We start from the raw sequence: 20,459 nt of genomic DNA on the forward strand, positions 1-20,459 counted from the left end.
AGCAATTATTATTGTCTAATTTGAGTGTTTATTGCATATTGCAAAGGCTTGCTATACTTTATCTAACTATAGAATGGAAGGGGATTTCTTTCCCCCTGTAAACCTAGAAACGTGTTAAGCCAAGACACGGGGATTATTTGCTTGCTACATAAACATTATTATTTTAATATGACAAATGGTTCTGTAATGGCAGAAAGTGTTATCCTATTTTGAACATTTTTAAGTTAACTGTCTCATTTAGGCTTCTAACATGTCTCTTCTGATGCAGGAATTTGTTCAACTATATACCAACTATATTTTGAACCAATCGGTGGAAAAACAATTCCGGGCATTCAATCGAGGTTTCCATATGGTCACAAATGAGTCTCCCTTAAAATACCTTTTCAGACCAGAAGAAATTGAACAGCTAATCTGTGGCAGCAGGGTAAGTATTGTTTAGTTAGTTACAAACCCAGATTCACTAATGGGAGGATATTTTATTTTACTATTATCTATCTGTTGGTGGTATAGTGCTATGGTACTAAAACCTTAGTAAGACTATTCATCTGCATCATTCTTCCCATGTGCTTGACTCCCAGCCCTGATCTTCCCAAGAACTTTAACAGAAAAGACTAAGTGATAGTTTAAGAATCAAGCTTATCCCAATTTGAGTATCTTAATATAGAAATGGGTCTGGTATTTATATTTGTCCTTGGATAAGATGGGAAGCTCTGGCTGAATATATCTAGTAACTTAAAATTTCTGACACCCAAATTGCTTGTGGGTGGGTGGGGGTGGAAACTACCTGTGACGAGGATGTTTGGTTGGTTTCTGAGCAGTTTACTTGAGGGAAAACAAAGCGACTCAGTTCAACTATAAGCATGCTGTGTGATTTGTTCAGATATGTGTCTGATGGGCTTTTTGAATTGAGTTATTTAAATACACAAAGCTCCAGTTACTGTTTCAGAAGGGTTTAAATGTCTGCCTCTTTTCAAATCAGTGAGTTTTATTTGGAGTCTTTAAAGACAGTCTGTGTGCAACTTATGAAGAGATTTAATTAATAAAAAAATAATCGCACTTAATCATAGGCAAATTTTATTCTAACCTAGCTGGATTTAATAGACAAATTTATTCATCTGCTTCATTCTTCCCATGTGATTGACTCCCAGCCCTGATCCTCCCAAGCACTTTTTAACAAACCACAGAGATGTAACTGAAATAAAAACAATTGAACAGCTCCTAGCCAGATATAAATATAGAAAAGTTAAAACTTAAAAAAATGCTATTTAGAATTGGGATAACTTGCACGTTTTACCTCCTGCAAGCAGCCTACTTTCTCACAAATGCAAACAATCTTAAAGTACTGTGTTTTTAGCATCTTCTCTCCAAGAACATAACAGTTCCACAAAGTCTAAAACTTTTTAATTGTTTGGTCAATCAGACAAAGCCAGCAGACTCGTCTGCAACCTGACTTCTAAGTGAGCCTACCATTCACCAAGAATGCAGAGCAATTACACCTAACCTTCAAGGGATATGGACCTACGTTCTATTTTACGTAGTATAATGTTCCTATCTTTTATATATTTTTTAAAAAGCACATCCTCTGCCTTAGTGGGAACTGTGCCAAGGAACATTAATTTTTATTATATAAAATTTGCTGATTCCTGCCATCCTCAACTCTAAAATCTGATTATTTAATGTAGAAGTGAGATTGTATTGGTACTAACAGAGTCCTTGCATACAAAATGCTTAACTGGCAGTTATGTTACAATTACTAATCATCCTATTCATAAACTTCAGTTAATCTGGAACTCTGAGCCATGCCCCTCTCTCAAAGTGTCACACATCCATTACCTCATTGTTGCCAAGCTGCACTGGTTCACTGTGCCTCAACATATTCTACGGTCCTTATCCTCGTTTTCAAATTCTTCCACTCTTTCATTCTGTTTTATCTCAGCAATCTTCTCCAGCCATATGTCCTAGCCCCCACCCTCTGTTCTCCAACTCTGGATTACTGCTCATTTTCCTTCTACCGTCAGAATCTGTTCAGCATGCTCGGTAGATGTTTCACTCCAAAACACATTCCCTTGCTACTTCTGTCCCTACCTTCAAAACCCTTTCAAAAATCTATCTCTTGGTGCCTTTAGTTTCTTCCCTTCTTAATCCTTCCTATCACCTGTTAATTGTCCTTTCTTCCTTGTAAAGCACTGTCAGACATTCTGCTTCTATTTCCTGCAGCAGATTTACATGGCAGTTTAGTTGCTGCTTATAATCTACAGCTTCATTACTTTCCAGAATCTGGATTTCCATGCACTTGAAGAGGCCACAGAGTATGATGGAGGATTCACAAAGGAATCTAGGATAGTAAGGTATTTGTTTTGTCTTTGTACTCACTGGACACTCTCTGCACCTCCTATATCCAATATCTAAGGCTCTTTCTACATTGCCTTTTAAACCCATCCTCTGAAGAAATGCAGCAAGCTAATATTTAATGGAAATGCATGCTCTTTGCTGATCTCAAATACGAGTCTATACACATAGTTGACATAACCTGGAGCAGTAATGCATTTTTAGACTAGACCCTGGTGTTTGTTGCATTCTCAGCAGGACTGTTTTGAAAGGAAAGATGGTGCTCAGTCAGAAGTAATCTGTTGTGGTAGCCACAGACTTCCATTAGGCAGATTACTTTGTCTTGCATTACCAGAACAGCAGGGAGACCATGTAACGCGCTCCCTAGAGAAATCATCAGTTTCTGAAATATCTACTTTTATTTTGAATTGAAGTGAACCAACAGCATTTTATTTTGCTTGTTTTTCTTTTAAAGTTCTTTTCAATATTAAAATTACGGAGTAAGATAGAATCAGCACTTTAATGGCCCGTAATTTGCGATGAGCAGCGAAGCAAAGGCCTTCGCCGCTGGCCCTGAAGTAAGCTTAGCACAAAGATCTTGCGATCTCTGTGGCGAGAATTTGGGGTTAATCAACGTAAGTTAATAGGGATTTCCAGCAAAGAGCTGCTGTAATGTCAACAAGCTGTCTCCGCGAACCAGGAAGTGGGTAAGCTCCTTTGATTCTAACTTTTTTTAAATGTTAGAGAGCAAAACAAAGGTTGGGGTTCTCATGAGGAAAAGGCAAACCTGATGTAAAGATGAGCAAATGTTTAATTTTTTTAATTTTAAAATTTCATTATTTTTATTAAAATGTATAAGTTTGACACTCCACAAAATTTAAATTATTTTTGCAGGGTCATTACCTTTGTTTAGCAGTCAATACACTGTTCAAACCCCAGTTACACCTAATCCAAAATGGTCTAACTTTTAATGGGGTATTTAACAGCAGTATTACAGGTAGACTATCCTTTATCCGAAAACCTCGGGACCAGCCGTGTTTCGGTTTTCGGAAAATTTCGGATTTCAGAAGGTATTTTATAAGACTGGGAAATTTGTCGGGGGTGGGGGTCGGCGTCGGCGGGGGGGTCGGTCGGGGGTGAGGGTCGGCGGGGGGTCGGGGGCGGCGTCGTGCGCACGACTTACGCTGAACGAAAAAACTTTCGGTTTTTAGAGGTTTTCGGAAGTTCGGATAAAGGATAGTCTACCTGTACCGTGGAAGAGCCAAAGTTTTCATGTGTCGTGGTGGTGGTGGGGGGGAGAGCTGTACAGCACAGCCTGTCTCGGAATAGTGAATGACTGACCGCAACTTCATATAGAAAGTGTGCCATGAGTATAATGAATCCTGGCAATTAGCACACAAAATATCCCAGAACTAGGACAGCACAGAAGTTTGATTAAAATTACCTGATTTCAACTTAATATTACAAATGTTCTTTTTCTCTCTGATCTCCTTCCCTCCTGAACACTGTTCTAGAGATTTCTGGGGCATAACCCACAGTCTCCCAGAAGAACAGAAGCGACAGTTTCTGCAGTTCACCACAGGCTCTGACCGGGCTCCTGTAGGCGGTCTTGGCAAAATTAAGTTGATCATAACCAAGAACGGACCAGATTCAGACAGGTATTGCTTTAGGCGAATATTTTGTTCATCTAATAACTTATTGAACTTGCTATATGATAAGCTATGCAAATAAGCTAGTTGGAGGGATGCAAATTTCATTTTAAGAACATAAGAAATAGGAGCAGGAGTAGGCCATTCGGCCCTTCGAGCCTGCTCCGCCATTCAATGAGATCGTGGCTGATCTGCCTCAACTCCATTCACCGGCCCAATCGCCATATCCCTTGATGTCCTTACTAGTCAGAAATCTATTGACTTTTTTGAATATACCCAATGACTGAGCCTCCACAGCCCTCTGGGGTAGAGAATTCCAAAGATGCACCACCCTCTGTGTGAAGAAATTTCTTCTCATCTTGGTCCTGAATGGCTTACCCTTTATCCTGAGGCTGTGGCCCCTGGTTATAAACTTTCCAGCCAAGGGAAACATTCTCCCAGCATCCACCCTATCAAGCCCTGTAATAATTTTGTATGCTTCAATGAGATCCCCCCTCATTCTTCTGAATTCAAGAGAATAGAGGCCTAGTTTACTCAATCTCTTCTCATACGACAGTCCCGCCATCCCAGGAATCAATCTCGTGAACCTTCGTTGCACTCCCTCTATGGCAAGTATATCCTTCCTTAGGTAAGGAGACCAAAATTGTACACAGTACACCAGGTGTGGTCTCGCCAAGGCCCTATATAATTGGAGTAAGACTTCTTTACTCCTGTACTCAAATCCTCTTGTAATGAAGGGCAGCATACCATTTGCCTTCCTAATGGCGTGCTGCACCTGCACATTCACTTTCAGTGACTCATGTACAAGGACACCCAGGTCCCTTTTGAGCATCTGCATTCCCCAATCTTTCACCATTTAGGAAATACTCTGCCTTTCTGTTTTTTCTACCAAAGTGGATAACTTCACATTTATCCACATTATATTCCATCTGCCATGTTCTCGCCCACTCACTGAGCCTGTCGAGATCCCCTTGAAGCCTCTTCACATCCTCTTCACAACTGACACTGCCACCTAGCTTTGTATCATCAGCAAATTTGGAAATGTTACATTTACTCCCCTCATCCAAATCATTGATATAGATTGTGAATAGCTGGGGCCCAAGCACCAATCCTTGCGGTACCCCACTAGTCACAGCCTGCCATCCTGAAAAAGACTCGTTTATCCCTACTCTGTTTTCTGTCTGTTAACCAATTCTCAATCCATGCTAGTATATTGCCCCCAATTCCATGTGCCCTAATTTTGTTCACCAACCTCTTTTGTGTGGGACCTTATCGAAGGCCTTCTGAAAATCCAGATACACCACATCTATCTACTTGTTCCCCTTTGTCTACTCCACTAGTTACATCCTCAAAGAACTCCAATAGCTTTGTCAAACAGGATTTCCCTTTCATAAATCCATGTTGACTCTGCCCAATCTTACTATTAGTTTCTAAGTGCCCAGTTATTGCATCCTTTATAACAGGTTCCAGCATTTTCCCAACTACTGATGTGAGGCTAACAGGTCTGCAGTTCCCCATTTTCTCTCTCCCTCCTTTCTTAAATAGCAGGGTTACATTTGCTATCCTCCAATCTGCAGGGACCATTCTAGAATCTATAGTATTTTGGAAGATGACAACCAATGCGTCCATTATCCCAATGGCCACCTCTTTCAAAACCCTAGGATGTAGGTCATCCGGTCCTTGGGGTTTATCAACTTTTAGTCCCATTAATTTTGCTAGTACTGTTTTTTTACTAATAATTTCTTTAAGTTCCTCATTCTCGCCACACCCTTGGTTTTCTCGTATTTCTGGGAGGTTTTTTGTGTCTTCCTCCGTGAAGACAGAAACAAGTATTTATTTAATTTCTCTGCCATTTCGTCTTTTCAACTGGGATACTTGTATAGATTTACATAGAATCTACAGACCGAAACAGGCCATCAGCCTAACTGGTCTATGCCAGCATTTATGCTCCACACGAGCCTCCTCCCACCCCTCTTTGTCTAACCCTATCAGCATATATATATTCCTTTCTCCCTCATGCTTATCTAGCTTCCCCTTAAATGCATCTATGCTATTCACCTCAACTGTTCCACGTTGTAGTGAGTTCCACATTTTTACCACACTTTGGGTAAAGAAGTTTCTCCTGTGAACACAAACGTAGCTGAGATATCCTAAATAAAAATGTCTCACGTCCTTTACTCTGCACACACACCAGGCTCTGCATTCTGATAGGCACAATGCTCTTCTCTAGACTCCAAGCCTCCTCTTATACATCAATTAAGAACGTCTTGTATTGACTGGCTGGACATGTACTTTGTAAGATGGCTGTCCATCCAAAGGTTGAGTGCTCTGCTACCATCTAGTGGCCTGACTGGAAAAACTTTGGTTACTAGGGACACTTAAGCTTGAAAGCCGGTTAAAATTACAATTCTAACCCCTCTGATTAGCACAGGAGCTCAATATTTTAATTTTTTTTTTTTAAACGTTAGAAAGCAAAGCAGATTCCTTGTAACTAACTTTGGTTAGTAAAATTCTCAACCAAATGGCACAATTGAATGCTATTTCAGATACAGTAGTTACTTGTCAGAAACTAGTTGGAAATCAATAAGCAGCCCCAGGACATTCAGTAACACTATTCATAGAGCATATTTTGCACTGATGGGTTTTAATTGCTTGCAATCGAGGAGACATTTACCTATATCTAGTTGCAATCCTTAAATATTATGCAGTGCCATTGGTGCTGATCGGAGCTGGCAGGGGGCTCTATTAATCTGAACAAGCACCATCCATCATCTCACTGTCATTGCAGATCAGATTTGATGGAATGCATTTAAAACATCAAGAACATCTTACTAACATGCTGAAGTACTGTAACTTAGTTTTTAATGAGCTTGTTATTTGTGCATTCCTGACACTGCTGCCGGTGCTTTCAACAGCTGTTTACTTGTGATCATCTATGTGCACTGAGGCTGCAATCTTCAGTTTTCTTTCTTTGAACTGCTACATTCAGTGGCAGAGAATGGAACTCCAGTGCTAGAAATAAAGTAATTTCTACAATTTTTTTTCTGCTTTACTATCAGTAGCAGGAAATATTTTTCCTGTCATCAGTTATACCCAAGACTCTCACTAAATTGCAGCTTGTCCTGACATCCTTTTAAAAAAAATGTTGACTATTTAAAAAAAAAACTTGGTAAGATTATACAAGCCAAGATGTAAATATCAATATATACATATGGCTAAGTTGGTATGGTGGTGAACCACATAGTACAGTAAAGTCCTGGCTTGTTCTTTGCTGGATTGACTGGGAGCATTAACATTGCCCTCCATGTTTACCACTTCCAAAAGCACGCTCATGATGCCTGCTACAAGTTGAATACCTGTGCCAGTTAGAAGATGATGAGCTGTGATGTCCCCCATGGAAACACATTCACAGTCTAGCCCCATGCATAAAGATTGTTGCCTTTGGCAAGACAGTGACGAGCTGCTAGTGCCCAATGAGCCATGTGCCAGCATGTATCATCACTTTCAGGAGAGGAGAACATTGGGCGGGTGGAGCTCAAGACTGACTAGTGTAGTGTCCGTGTGTAGATAAAGACACTGAAGACAGGAGTTGGTTCATAGATATTTACTAAGCAAGTCTGGGGGGGGTTCTAAAGGATATACACAATACACAGGCTTATATAGCCCAAGTGGCAATTACCGGCATTACGCACACCTGGGGCTCTTAAAGGCACATACACCACAATTGCTCTTAAAGGCACATACATCACAATTCCTCCCCTTCTAGCTAACTAGTACATCATATTTTAAGTAATTATTAATTACATGTTATATGCAAAATAATATATATTGCTGTATTAATTAATTATAAGTTAGTCTCTCAGGAGGCTTCCTGACTCGGTCCGGATAACGCCTCGGGGGTGTAGTAGGTTCTTCTGGTAAGGCTGATTCGGCTTGAAGGCCAGTATCGGGTTCCAGTATCACCGGATCGGAGGTAGATATGGGTATCTCTACTTCATCGTTAGATGTATAGCGTGGTGGTGTAGGTTGTCCCTTTTCGGATGACTTGATGATTTGGTCAGCATGGCGCCTTATTATGCTTTCTCCGATGTCCACGGTATACATCAGTGGTCCTAGTCGTGTGCAGATAGTTCCAGGCTGCCATTTCTCGGTACGGTAGTCCCGGGCCAAAACCGGTTGGCCTATCTGGAAGGCCCTAGTTGGCCTTTCATTCATGCCCTGAAACTGCCGGTTCTCCACGTCCCTTCGGATGTTGGGCTTGACCAAATCCAGCCGGCATCTTAGGTTTCTATTGTAGAACATCATGGCGGGAGTTTGGTTTGTAACCATATGTGTTGCATTCCTATATGCAAATAAGAAGTTATCCACCTTGTGCTGAAGTTCTATGTCTTCATTACCCATGGCCTTTATGGCCTTCTTAAAGGTCTGGACAAACCTTTCAGCCAATCCATTGGTGGCGGGATGGTATGGGGCGGACGTGTAGTGCTTTACCCCATTGTTCTTTAAGAACTTTCTGAATTCTTCGGACACAAATTGCGGTCCATTATCAGAACATATCTGTTCCGGCAGCCCATTCCTGGCAAATATGGTCCTTTAATACTGTGATGGTTTTTTCCGTGGTGGTGGAGGACATCTTTATTACCTCCGGCCACTTGGAGTGTGCATCAACTGCGATTAAGAACATTGAGTCCATAAATGGACCAGCAAAGTTGATGTGCACCCTTTGCCAGGGAGATGAGGGCCACTCCCATGGATGTAGAGGGGCCTGTGGCGGAGCATTTTGGACCTTCTGGCATCCTAGGCAGCTCTTGGTCATGTCTTCGATGTCTCCATCGATACCTGGCCACCATACAAACGCCCTAGCTAGGTTCTTCATTTTCACTCCACCCAGATGCCCCTCGTGAAGCTTCTTTAGCACTTTATCCTGGAGTTTGGGTGGAATCACCACTCTGGATCCACACATCAAGGTTCCTCAGCACACTGACAGCTGTTCTCTTCTTTGCGAGAATGCTGGCAACAGTGGTTCGCCATGTGCTGGCCATCCCTTCATTGTTAAATCGTAGACCCGTGAGAGAGTAGGGTCATTTCTGCTCTCCCTTTCAATGGCAGAATTTGTCACCGGTAGACATTCCACTATGGTAGAGTGGAATATCTCTACTGGGTCTACTGTAGGTGCCTCTTCTATCGTTGGCAACGGCAGGCGCGATAAACCGTCAGCATTCCCATGCTGTTTTGACCCTTTGTATTCAATGTTGAATTGGTGTGCCCCTAGAAAAAGGGACCACCTCTGTAGTCTTTGTGCCGTCATAATGGGGACACCTTTCTTAGGGTTGAATATGGAGATGAGGGGTTGATGGTCAGTCAGCAAGGTAAATTTTTGTCCGTGTAGGTAATGGTTGAATTTCTTCACTCCCCATACCAGGCTGAGTGCTTCCCTGTCTATCTGGGAATAGTTACGCTCAGCTGAGTTCAATGAGCATGACGCAAAAGCTATCGGCCGTTCCGAGCCATCAGGGAATCTATGGGACAATACCGCTCCTATGGCGTAAGGGGATGCATCGCACGCCAGTCTGATTGGTAGTGATGGGTTGTAATGAGCCAAAACTTTCTTGGATGTGATTAAGTCTTTACATTTATGGAAGGCACGTTTACAGTCTTCGTTCCATTTCCAAATCACTCCTGTGTGTAGAAGATCATTAAGAGGGTGTAGAATAGTTGATAAGTTCGGTAAAAATTTATGATAGTAATTTATTAATCCCAGGAATGACCTCAATTGTGAAACATTTTCAGGTGCTGGGGCTTTTATAACTGCTTCAATTTTTTCAGGTGACTTATGCAACCCTTCCTTATTAATTATGTGGCCACAATATGATATCTGATTTTGGAAAAATTCGCACTTGGGGCGATTTGCTCGTAGGCCCCGTTCTTTCAGCCTAGTGAGCACCTGCTCCAAATTGGCAAGGTGCTCGTTGTCGTTTTCTCCTGTTATAAGGATGTCGTCTAGGTAACACTGAGTCCCCGGAATCCCTTGCAGGACTTGCTCCATAGCTCTTTGCCAGATAGCTGGAGCTGATGCTACTCCAAAAACCAGTCGATTGTACTGGTACAGGCCTTTGTGTGTGTTTATTGTGAGATACTTTTTAGAGGTCTCCTCAACCTCCATCTGTAGATATGCCTGTGCCAAGTCAATTTTTGTGAAACGTTTTCCTCCGGATAGTGAGGCAAAAATATCTTCTATCCTCGGAAGAGGATACTGTACCGTGTGAAGGACCGGGTTTACAGTCACCTTAAAGTCCCCACAGATGCGAATTTTTCTCTGTTCCTCAGAGTTATTTTTCAATGCTTTTTTCATGACTGGAACGATGGGTGTTGCCCATTCGCTCCAATCTATTTTGGATAATACGCCTGCCTTTTCCAAATTCTCCAGCTCTGCCTCGACTGCTGGACGTATTGCGTATGGCACCGGTCTTGCCTTAAAACATTTTGGAATTGCTGCATCTTCCACTTTTATTGAGGCGGTGATGCCTTTCAAGGTTCCTAGTTTCTCTTGAAACACTTCTTTGGCGTTGGCCAAGATGTCTTTTAATCGTTCAGGTATGATGTCATCATTGTTTTTTTCCTTACTGGTCACCGTCAGTGCCTGAATGGAGTGCCAGTCTAAACGTATCTTCCTTATCCATTCACGTCCCAACAACGGTGGACCACCATCTTGTAGAATGTATAAATACAACTTTTGTATTTCTTTGCCGTTGTATACCACAGGCACCTTTATTTTTCCTTTGGGGTATACTTTCTGCCCCGTATATGTTTTTAAGATAATGGATGTGTCTTTTAGAGGTATATGCGAAAATAGCCTCTCGTAATCTCGTCGATTTATTACGGTTAGAGCTGATCCTGTATCTAGCTCCATTTTAACTGGGGACCCTGCTATTATGAGGGTAACCCAAATGGTCTGGTAATCTTCATTGGCAATTACATTATGTAATTTGAGAGAGCTTAGTCTCTTGTTCCCGGAGTCGCTATCGCTCTTCTGGTCTTTGGAGCTACTGTCCGTCATCATTTGTACCTTTCTGTGCTTTTCCTTATTGATTCTTTTCCTGTTAGTGGATTTTTTATTTTCAGATCGGCATTCACGTGGAATGTGTCCCATCTTTCCGCATCGCCTGCATGCTTTTTCTTTGAACCAGCAATCCCTCTGGTCATGGTTGGATCTGCCGCAGCGATAACATCTCTCGAAACCCTGTGTCATTTCATGGGTGCCGAAGTCCTGTGGCCTTTGCTGTATCTTTGCCGCTCTTATTGCACTGAAAGCCTTGTCCAGTGTTAAATCTTTTCCAGAAGATACCTTTTTTTGTGTTTCTACACTTAGGGGATTGCAGATGAATTTGTCTTGCAGAGAATCTGCCAGTCCTGCCTCGAATTGGCAGTGTAGGGTATCAACAATCTCCTCAAAATTCTTGTCCATCGGTTCGGCTGGAGTGATTAAGTTGTGTAACAGCTTGTATGTTTCTGCGCCCATTAGATCCAGAAGCACTGAAGCTTTTTTTTCATCTTCTATTCCATTTGCGGTGCAAAACACCTCCACTCTTTCTACATATGTGGTCCAATCTTCTATCTTATCAAAAACATCAATATTGCCAAAGTTAGGCTCTGTTTTGTTATCAAAAGCATCAATATTGCCAGACTTAGGCATTTCAAAAAAAAGATATGGCGCTTCCCGCGCTTTTTTTTTCTCTCTGTAGCAACGATATGGCGCTTCCTGCGCTTTCCCACCGCTGCTACCGATAACAACGCTGTTTTACTGTGGTTTCCGTTTATTCACTGTTGGAGACTCGTTCCCGACGGAGGTCTAAACGCTGACCTGCTTGCCGCGCCGGCCGTCTCCCGAGTGCACCCTCCCAGTCCGTTATTGCTTGCCTCCGATTTCGCTGCCTGTCTCAGCTGTAGAGCCCGCCGCTGGAGCCCCAGCCTGACGCCCAGGAAGGATTAGCGCAGTACCTGCCACCAGCTTGGCCAGCTGGTGAAACCACAGTTTCTATTACTTCCTTGAGTCTTCTGGACGCTGGAGGAATCGATGTCCTTGAGGTGCTGCCGAATTGCAGGTAAGTCCGTTTCCACTTCGTCGCCACTGTAGTGTCCGTGTGTAGATAAAGACACTGAAGACAGGAGTTGGTTCATAGGTATTTACTAAGCAAGTCTGGGGGGGGGTTCTAAAGGATATACACAATACACAGGCTTATATAGCCCAAGTGGCAATTACCGGCATTACGCACACCTGGGGCTCTTAAAGGCACATACACCACAATTGCTCTTAAAGGCACATACATCACAACTAGGATAAGTCAAAACCAGGTCATGGACCATTTGATCTGAGGACTGAGGTCTATTGCAGTTTCTACGTAGTGATGTCGCTGAATTGTTTATATTTGGGTAAAAATTGGTAAGGACATTCTCATACCTTGCAAGTAAGGTTCTTAGTCAGTGCTTGTATCTGGGGAACAGAGTAGGTGTGGCCATTTGAAATGACCCTCTGCAGTAAGAGGACAAAGGGATTAATTAAGAAAGGGAAAATAGATTGAGAGTAAGCTTGCAGGGAACATAAAAACTGACTGTAAAAACTTTTATAGATATGTGAAGAGAAAAAGATTGGTGAAGTCAAGCATAGGTCCCTTGCAGTCAGAATCGGGAATTTATAATGGGGAACAAAGAAATGGCAGACCAACTAAATACATATTTTGGTTCTGTCTTCACAAAGGAGGACACAAATAACCTCCCAGAGATGCTGGGGAACATAAGGTCTGATGAAAGGGTGGAACTGAAATAAATCAGTATTTGTAGGGAAATGGTGTTAGGAAAATTGATGGGACTGAAGGCCGATAAATCCCCAGGGCCTGATAATCTACATCCCAGGGTACCTAAGGAAGTGGCCCTAGAAATAGTAGATGCATTGCTGGTCATCTTCCAGAACTCGATAGACTCTGGAACAGTACCCATGGATTGGAGGGTAGCTAATGTTACCCCACTATTCAAAAAAGGTGGTAGAGAAAAAGTGGGGAACCGGTAAGCCTGAAATCGGTAGTGGGGAAAATGCTAGAGTCCATTATAAAAGATGTGATAGCAGAACACTTGGAAAGCAGTGACAGGATCGGACAAAGTCAACATGGATTTACAAAAGGTAAATCATGCTTGACTAATCTATTGGAATTTTTTGAGGATGTAACTGGTAAAATAGATAAGGGAGAACCAGTGGATGTGGTGTATTTGGACTTTCAGAAGGTTTTCGATAAGGTCCCGCATAAGAGATTAGCGTGCAAAATTAAGGCACATGGGATTGGGGGCAAGGTATTGACTTGGATAGAGAACTGGTTGGCGGATAGAAAGCAGAGTTGGAATAAACGGGTCATTTTCCGAGTGGCAGGCAGTGACTAGTGGGGTACCGCAAGGATCGGTCCTAGGACCCCAACTGTTCACAATATATATTAATGATCTGGACGAGGGAATTGGATGTAATATCTCCAAATTTGCAGACGACACAAAGCTGGGTGGGAGGGTATGCTGTGAGGAGGATGTCGTGAAACTCCAGTACGACTTGGACAGGTTGGGTGATTGGGCAGAAACATGGCAAATGCACTATAATGTGGATAAATGTGAGGTTATCCACTTTGGTGGCAAAAACAGGAAGGCAGATTATTTTTTGAATGGCAATAGATTGGGAGAAGGGGAAGTGCAAAGAGACCTGGGTGTTCTTGTGCACCAGTCGCTGAAGGTAAGCATGCAGGTGCAGCAGGTGGTTAAGAAGGCAAATGGTATGTTGGCCTTCGTAGCAAGAGGGTTCGAGTACAGGAACAAGGATGTCTTGCTGCAGTTGTACAGGGCCTTGGTGAGACCGCACCTTGAGTATTGTGTGCAGTTTTGGTCGCCTTATCTGAGGAAGGACGTTCTTGCCATGGAAGGAGTGCAGCAAAGATTCACCAGGCTGATACCTGGGATGGCAGGAATGATGTATGAGGAGAGAGTGTGTCGATTGGGCTTATACTCACTGGAGTTTAGAAGATTGAGAGGGGATCTCATCGAAACATATAAAATTCTGTCAGGCCTGGACAGACTGGATGCAGGAAGGATGTTTCTGATGGCTGGGAGTCCAGAACCAGGGGTCATAGTCTAAGGATAAGGGGTAAGCCATTTAAGACTGAAATGAGGAGGAATTTCTTCACCCAGAGAGTGGTGAACCTGTGGAATTCTCTGCCACAGAGGGCGGTGGAGGCCAGTTCATTAAATATATTCAAGAAGGAGTTGGATATATTTCTAAAGGCTAAAGGGATCAAGGGATATGGGGAGAAGGCAGGGACAGGGTACTGAATTTGGATGATCAGCCATGATCTCATTGAATGGCGGAGCAGGCTCGAATGGCCTACTCCTGCTCCTATCTTCTATGTTTCTATGAAAATTTTGCAATGTGCATATTTCTATGACCAGAACTGAACTCTGTACTCAAGATCGAGCCTTACCAGAGCACAATAATGTTTCATCATGATGGCCTCATAATGCATTCACACTCCAGCAAGTGAAATGCGAGCAAATAACTCCCAAGTTTGTTTTGGGTTTACAGAGCCAAGTTCAAACTGGCACCCCCAGAACCAGGTTGTACTTTGAGTTTGACTGGCTATTGCTGTTGTTGCATCATGACATTACTGTGCATTGGACAGTTTGGTAAATTCAGAAGATTAAAATGCTTTTTACCATTATCCCCAGAAGGGACAACCAATTTGGCAAGGGTTTTTCATAGTGTTTCAATTTCTTCCTCTCTTCCTGGTAAAGTTCTAATCTTGCCCTGCTGTACTCTGCCCTTTGGAATCTGAGCCGCAGAAGACTATGTTTACAATGTGGTCTAAGATCTGCAGTTTGGGTCTCAAACCACCAGAGTCTGACCTGCAGAGCGATTCGATCCAACATTGACTCTTGACCCTCTTTACACACCATCTTTAGCGTTGCAGCAAAGGGGAACAAAGCACTTTGCTGCATCACTGAAGATCGCGTGTAAATGCAGCCCCAGACTTTTACTCCACTGATTTGGCAGTATAGTTTGGTGCACTGTTGACTGATTCCTGCTCCATACTGACTGGACCTATCAAGTATCGACACTTAGTACAGTGAAACTGTACAAATGGACACCCCCAAAAAATGGACAGTTATTGACAGTCCCAAATAACTTGCGTTGTAATAGATACAAACTGCATCTTGAAACCACGGACACTCGCAAATTACGAACTACAGACAGCCTTTGTGGCACCAAGTCCATTTACAATTTAAAACACCAGTCATGCAGTGTTAGGCAGCAGTGGGTGAAAAATACGGTTTTGTGTAATGGAGATCTCTCTACCCAGCATATACAGTGGCAGAGAAACCGTTCTATCTCTGGGATTGAATGCTTGCATGGCTCGATCACAGGGATAGAGGGGTTTCACTGCCACTGTGGATGCTGGGTAAAAAGATCTCCATCACACAAGTGTCGGGACCTGCCGGTCAGGCGGTGAGTTGGAATTGGGGGCCCTGATATCGCGGGGGTGAGGGTCAAGAGTTTGGGGCAGAGTGAGACTGGGGAATGGGTGAGGTAGGGCTCGGGGGTGGGGGGGAGAGAATGGTTTCCATTTTGCCCCGCCCTCTGTTTTCCCACTTCACCTGTTCTCAGGTGGCCTCCTGGTTTGTGCAGCTTCTCGCACAACAGCTGCTGGCGCAAACCACAAATAAAGATTCTCAACTACGGGGGACCCAACCTTCAAGGTAAATTCAATAACATTTGTAGAAGTCATGTGACCTGATGTCACATGATCCAACATCACATGGTTAGATGAGGTCAGAACATCACGTGATCAAACCTCCAGGAATGCCTCCAACCGGAGTTGGCAACCCTACTGCACCAGTATACATCAGGTACCAATGAGCTGGTAACAGCCCCCTACACCTCCCCCAGCACTTCAAACAGTAGCAGCTACAGTACACGGAGGGAGGGGGTCCCGGACAGGGGTCTGCGGGACATTAATTTCCCCCCACAGCAGCTGCCTCGCCCTGTGCAGACTGACAATGCAGCAGATCCCAGGATCAGGGCATCTATGTCTCAATGGAAAAGGACCCTGGGATGGCAATGAACTAGGAAACCCAATGGACAGAAAATGAAGGTGGAATGAGTGTAGTGGACAGCATAATGCAGGGACAAGTTCACAATCCCATTCCACGGTATATTCATTAGCTCTCCTCAGGTCATTTATCTTCCAGTGCAATGATTAAATCTTAATCTCCTCCATACCTTATCGAAAGTCTTGTTTCATTTAAATTTTCAAAGACTGTTTCTTTTGTGTATTGTAAATCTAGCCAGCTACCAGTTCTTGCCCTGGTTCTCCACTTATTGACATTCTTAGCTTCACTATTGACCTAAATTCACTGAACAAAAATAAGATTTAATAAAGCCAATCCTCCCACATTTTCTAACCAGCCATGGAGCATATGCCAATTGATGATGCCATGCACAATCTAATGATTGGTGGTGCTGCTGCTTAATGCTCTAGGATGCTGCTTTATATTCTGCAAAAGTCATATTGGACTCAGAATCATAGAAATTTACAGCACAGAAGGAGGCCGTTGTGCCGGCCTGAAAAGAGCTATCCAGCCTAATCCCACTTTCCAGCTCTTAGTCCATAGTCCTGTAGGTTACAGTCCATAGTCCTGTAGGTTACAGTCCATAGTCCTGTAGGTTACAGTCCATAGTCCTGTAGGTTACAGTCCATAGTCCTGTAGGTTACAGTCCATAGTCCTGTAGGTTACAGTCCATAGTCCTGTAGGTTACAGTCCATAGTCCTGTAGGTTACAGTCCATAGTCCTGTAGGTTACAGTCCATAGTCCTGTAGGTTACAGTCCATAGTCCTGTAGGTTACAGTCCATAGTCCTGTAGGTTACAGTCCATAGTCCTGTAGGTTACAGTCCATAGTCCTGTAGGTTACAGCACTTCAAGTGCATATTCAAGTGCTTTTTAAATGCGATTGTTTCTGCCTCTACCACTCTTTCAGGCAGAGTTCCAGACCCCCAACCACCTTCTGGGTGAAAAAAGTTCTCCTCAACTCCCCTCTTATCCTTCTACCAATTACTTTAAATCTATGTTCTGTGGATATTGACTTCTCTGCTAAGGGAAATAGGTCCTTCCTATCCACTCTATCTAGGCCCCTCATAATTTTATACACCTTTAATTAAGTCTCTCCTGAGCCACCTCTGTTCCAAAGAAAACAACCCCAGCCTATCCAATCTTTACTCATAGCTAAAATTCTCCAATCCTGGCAACGTCCTCAAATCTCCTCTGTACCCTCTAGTGCAATCACCTCTTGTAATGGGGTGGCCAGAACTGTATGCAGTACTCTAGCTGTGGCCTAACTTGTGTCTTATACAGTTGAAGCATAACCTCCCTGCTCTTGTATGCTATGCCTCAGCTAATAAAGGAAAGTATCCCGTATGCGTTCTTAATCACCTTATATCTACCTGTCCTACCTTCAAGGATCTGTGGACATGCCTCCAAGGTCCCTGTTCCTCAAATGCTACTGCCAAAAAAGGTATATTTATTTTAAATTTGTAACAAGAAAGCAATGCACACATCAAATAGGACTGAAAAACTGAATTGGTTTCCTCCACTCAGGCTTGTCTTGTCTTGCTTGCAGTCTGAACTTATGACCGCATATTTAATGACTTATGTGGTAATATAACAAAGATGACTACATTTTTCTATTTCAATGCAGCATTTGATTTTTGTCTAGCTTTTTTCAAGAAATGTGCAGTCTTGTATTTACTACTGGATGGTGGATTTCTTCAAGTGATTTTGTTTTTATCTTCTCAACCCTCATTGTGCCTTCCTGGACAGGCCTTGTGTCACACCAATGGAGTGTGCTTCACAGTGTATTCTGGCCAACATTTATCCCTCAACCAACACTAAAACAGATTATTTGTTCATTTATCTCATTGGTGTTTGTGGGACCTAGATGTGTACAAATTGGCTGCCATATTTCCCTATATAACATCAATGACTGCACTTGAAAAGTAATTCATTGGCTGTAAGCGCTTTGAGACATTGTGAGGTTGTGAAAGGTGCTTATATAGATGCAAGTTCTTTTGTGTGAACTACTGGATTAGAGTATTGATAAGGAGAGGAGAGTGAGTAAGGTAACAAGTAATGTTTCACTTTGGGTTTATATTTTCCACTTACAACATTTTGACTCATTACAAAAAACCCCATTGCAAAAATACTGAAATTGTACATGTATAATAACTTGGAATTAATCATTTTCAATGTTCATGGTATGTTTCTTTTCCTGACAGGCTACCAACAACACATACTTGCTTCAATGTACTCCTGCTTCCAGACTACTCCAGCAAGGACAAGCTCAAGGAAAGGCTCCTTAAGGCAATCACATACTCAAAGGGCTTTGGCATGCTGTAATTAATTTGTGGCAATGCAAGTGTTCTCCTAAACCAAACTTAAATGAAGACACAGAATCTCCTGTTCGAATACAGATTAGCCAGTTATATGTTGCGATAGAAAGCCACATTATAATACTAAACTGTGTTTTTTCTCTCTTTTTCAATTGATTTGAATGTCATTTTAACATCGTTACCCTTAAGAGCAGTACAGCTCAGTGTAAGCTATGTGCTGATAAAACAAACAATAGCAGTCTGATTTGATTTCACGATGAACTGCCAAACTCCAAAAACATTTGTTCCAGTATTTCTAATTTAAATATTACTGGCCTTGTATGAGGTTACTTAAATGTTGTTAGGGATGTAGATTTGTCTTATCATTACACATCCCAAAATCAGTTTATAAAAAGGAATGGTGTAAATCTCCACACACAACTCTCTTCACCTTTCTTACACCTTCTCTTCTCTCCCCCCCTCCCCCCCCCCCCCCCCCCCCAAAAAAAAAAAAGAATGAATGTGGCAAGGAAAGGGCTTGGCCATTTTATGTGGGTAAGAATTTGGGGGGCAATGTTTCTGCCAGCTTAATGAAGAAGTGGTAATAGGAACATTACTGAAGGTGTTTTTTAAACCAAACTGCGCCAGCCTTCCTGTGCCTCGAGGTTTTTCCTACCTGATTTCCTCAGATATATTGAGGGATGGCAGTCATTTTCTTTTATACTTTTATACTTGATTTTCTGCTATCTCCTGAAGGGGATATGTATTCACACAAGTATCAAGCCACTTAACTAGGGAGGGCCTGTCATGCATGTAACTAATCTTGTTTCATAGTGAATACAATGACATATGTGTTGTATGATAAAATATTGTGACTTTAAAAGAAATTATTTGAACCTGTTTATCTTTGTCTGCTAATAAAATGAGAATCATGTCTCAATACACGGTTGTATTTAATGTACAAATAAAATTGAGAACAGGATGTATAGTTACTATGTAGACACAGTACTTTGATTTGGGGTGTATTTAAAATTCTGAGTATTAACCTGTAGTGTTGGAATTAAAATGGTGCAGCATCTTGCATTTAAGTTCGTGTCCTGTCTTTTCTTTGAATCATTATTCCTGTTAGCAATACGGAGGGGGAAGAAACTTGAGTATGCTACACTGTTGGACTTTACCTCAGTCTGAAAATTGTACTTTCCTCTCTTCCACCTTCCCCATAGGAAAAATTAATGAGGGTAAACTATCCTTTGACAACTGAATTTACCCCAACAAAAATACCTGATTTGTTCCACATACCTAACTGAGGGTTTGGACCCCCAAAAATATGATTTCAAACTTTGGTGGCTTTATTACCAGGTTAAAGGCAAGTGCTATACACTACTGCTGTATCAGCAGCAGCAGGAGATTGAATGCAGGAATTCAGTCAGAGCATACGAACCCTATACATCGCATCTACCTCGGGCAGAACTTTTGATTGCTTATGCATTTCCCTCAAGCTCCTTTGGTTGTGGCCAACACGTAAAATATGAAAAAATCCACAATTCCAATAGCTCAGTGGGTAGACCACTTTGTAGTGGCTAGCCATGCATACTAGGAATTCTCGAGTTCAATTCCTGGTCTGTGTTCAGTTAGCAGATGTTAAGCCAGGATTTCTATGATTAAACAACAAATGGCCTGTGTGTCTTTGGGCTAGATGAGGACAAGGGATCGCTCCTGATCATTCGGTCTCAGTGCTGTAGTATATAATTTGTAGTTTGCAGGTTCCTGGTTCAACTGATCTAACCCTTGTACCAACTGCTCAATCCCTAGTTTGCTTCTAGCCTGTTCCCATGGATTTAAGCCCATTCATCAACTACACCTATGATTGCAATACCCAAAATGTGAGAGTGAGAGCAAAGTTAATCCTGTTCCACCTAAATACACATTTCAGCCCGCTTCCACTTTCCAGCCCCGGTTTCAGCTTTAGCATACATCTCTCACCCTGGCTCAGTACAACGTTTGTCACTCCGCTTCACTATTTTAAAGATCTAT

At 42.4% G+C, this 20,459-nt stretch overlaps 1 protein-coding gene across 2 annotated transcripts in view; it reads left to right on the forward strand.

Annotated features, from left to right (window-relative positions):
• LOC147123248 (ubiquitin-protein ligase E3A-like) overlaps positions 1 to 19,513 on the forward strand; it is a 51,531-nt gene extending 32,018 nt beyond the window's left edge. Inside the window, exons 7-10 of one of the 2 annotated variants that reach the window (XM_085969778.1) lie at positions 269 to 424; positions 2,275 to 2,348; positions 3,843 to 3,986; positions 18,333 to 19,513. In XM_085969778.1, the coding sequence (XP_085825904.1) occupies positions 269 to 424; positions 2,275 to 2,348; positions 3,843 to 3,986; positions 18,333 to 18,453 (495 nt within the window). In that variant the 3' untranslated portion in view covers positions 18,454 to 19,513. The remainder of the gene's footprint in view (positions 1 to 268; positions 425 to 2,274; positions 2,349 to 3,842; positions 3,987 to 18,332) is intronic. The other variant, XM_085969788.1, reaches the window with a different exon arrangement.
• Positions 19,514 to 20,459: the final 946 nt, after the last annotated feature.

This window comes from Somniosus microcephalus, chromosome 2 (genome assembly GCF_052327205.1).
Source record: "Somniosus microcephalus isolate GS21.2 chromosome 2, FLI_Smic_1.0, whole genome shotgun sequence".
Classification (NCBI taxonomy): Eukaryota; Metazoa; Chordata; class Chondrichthyes; order Squaliformes; family Somniosidae; genus Somniosus; species Somniosus microcephalus.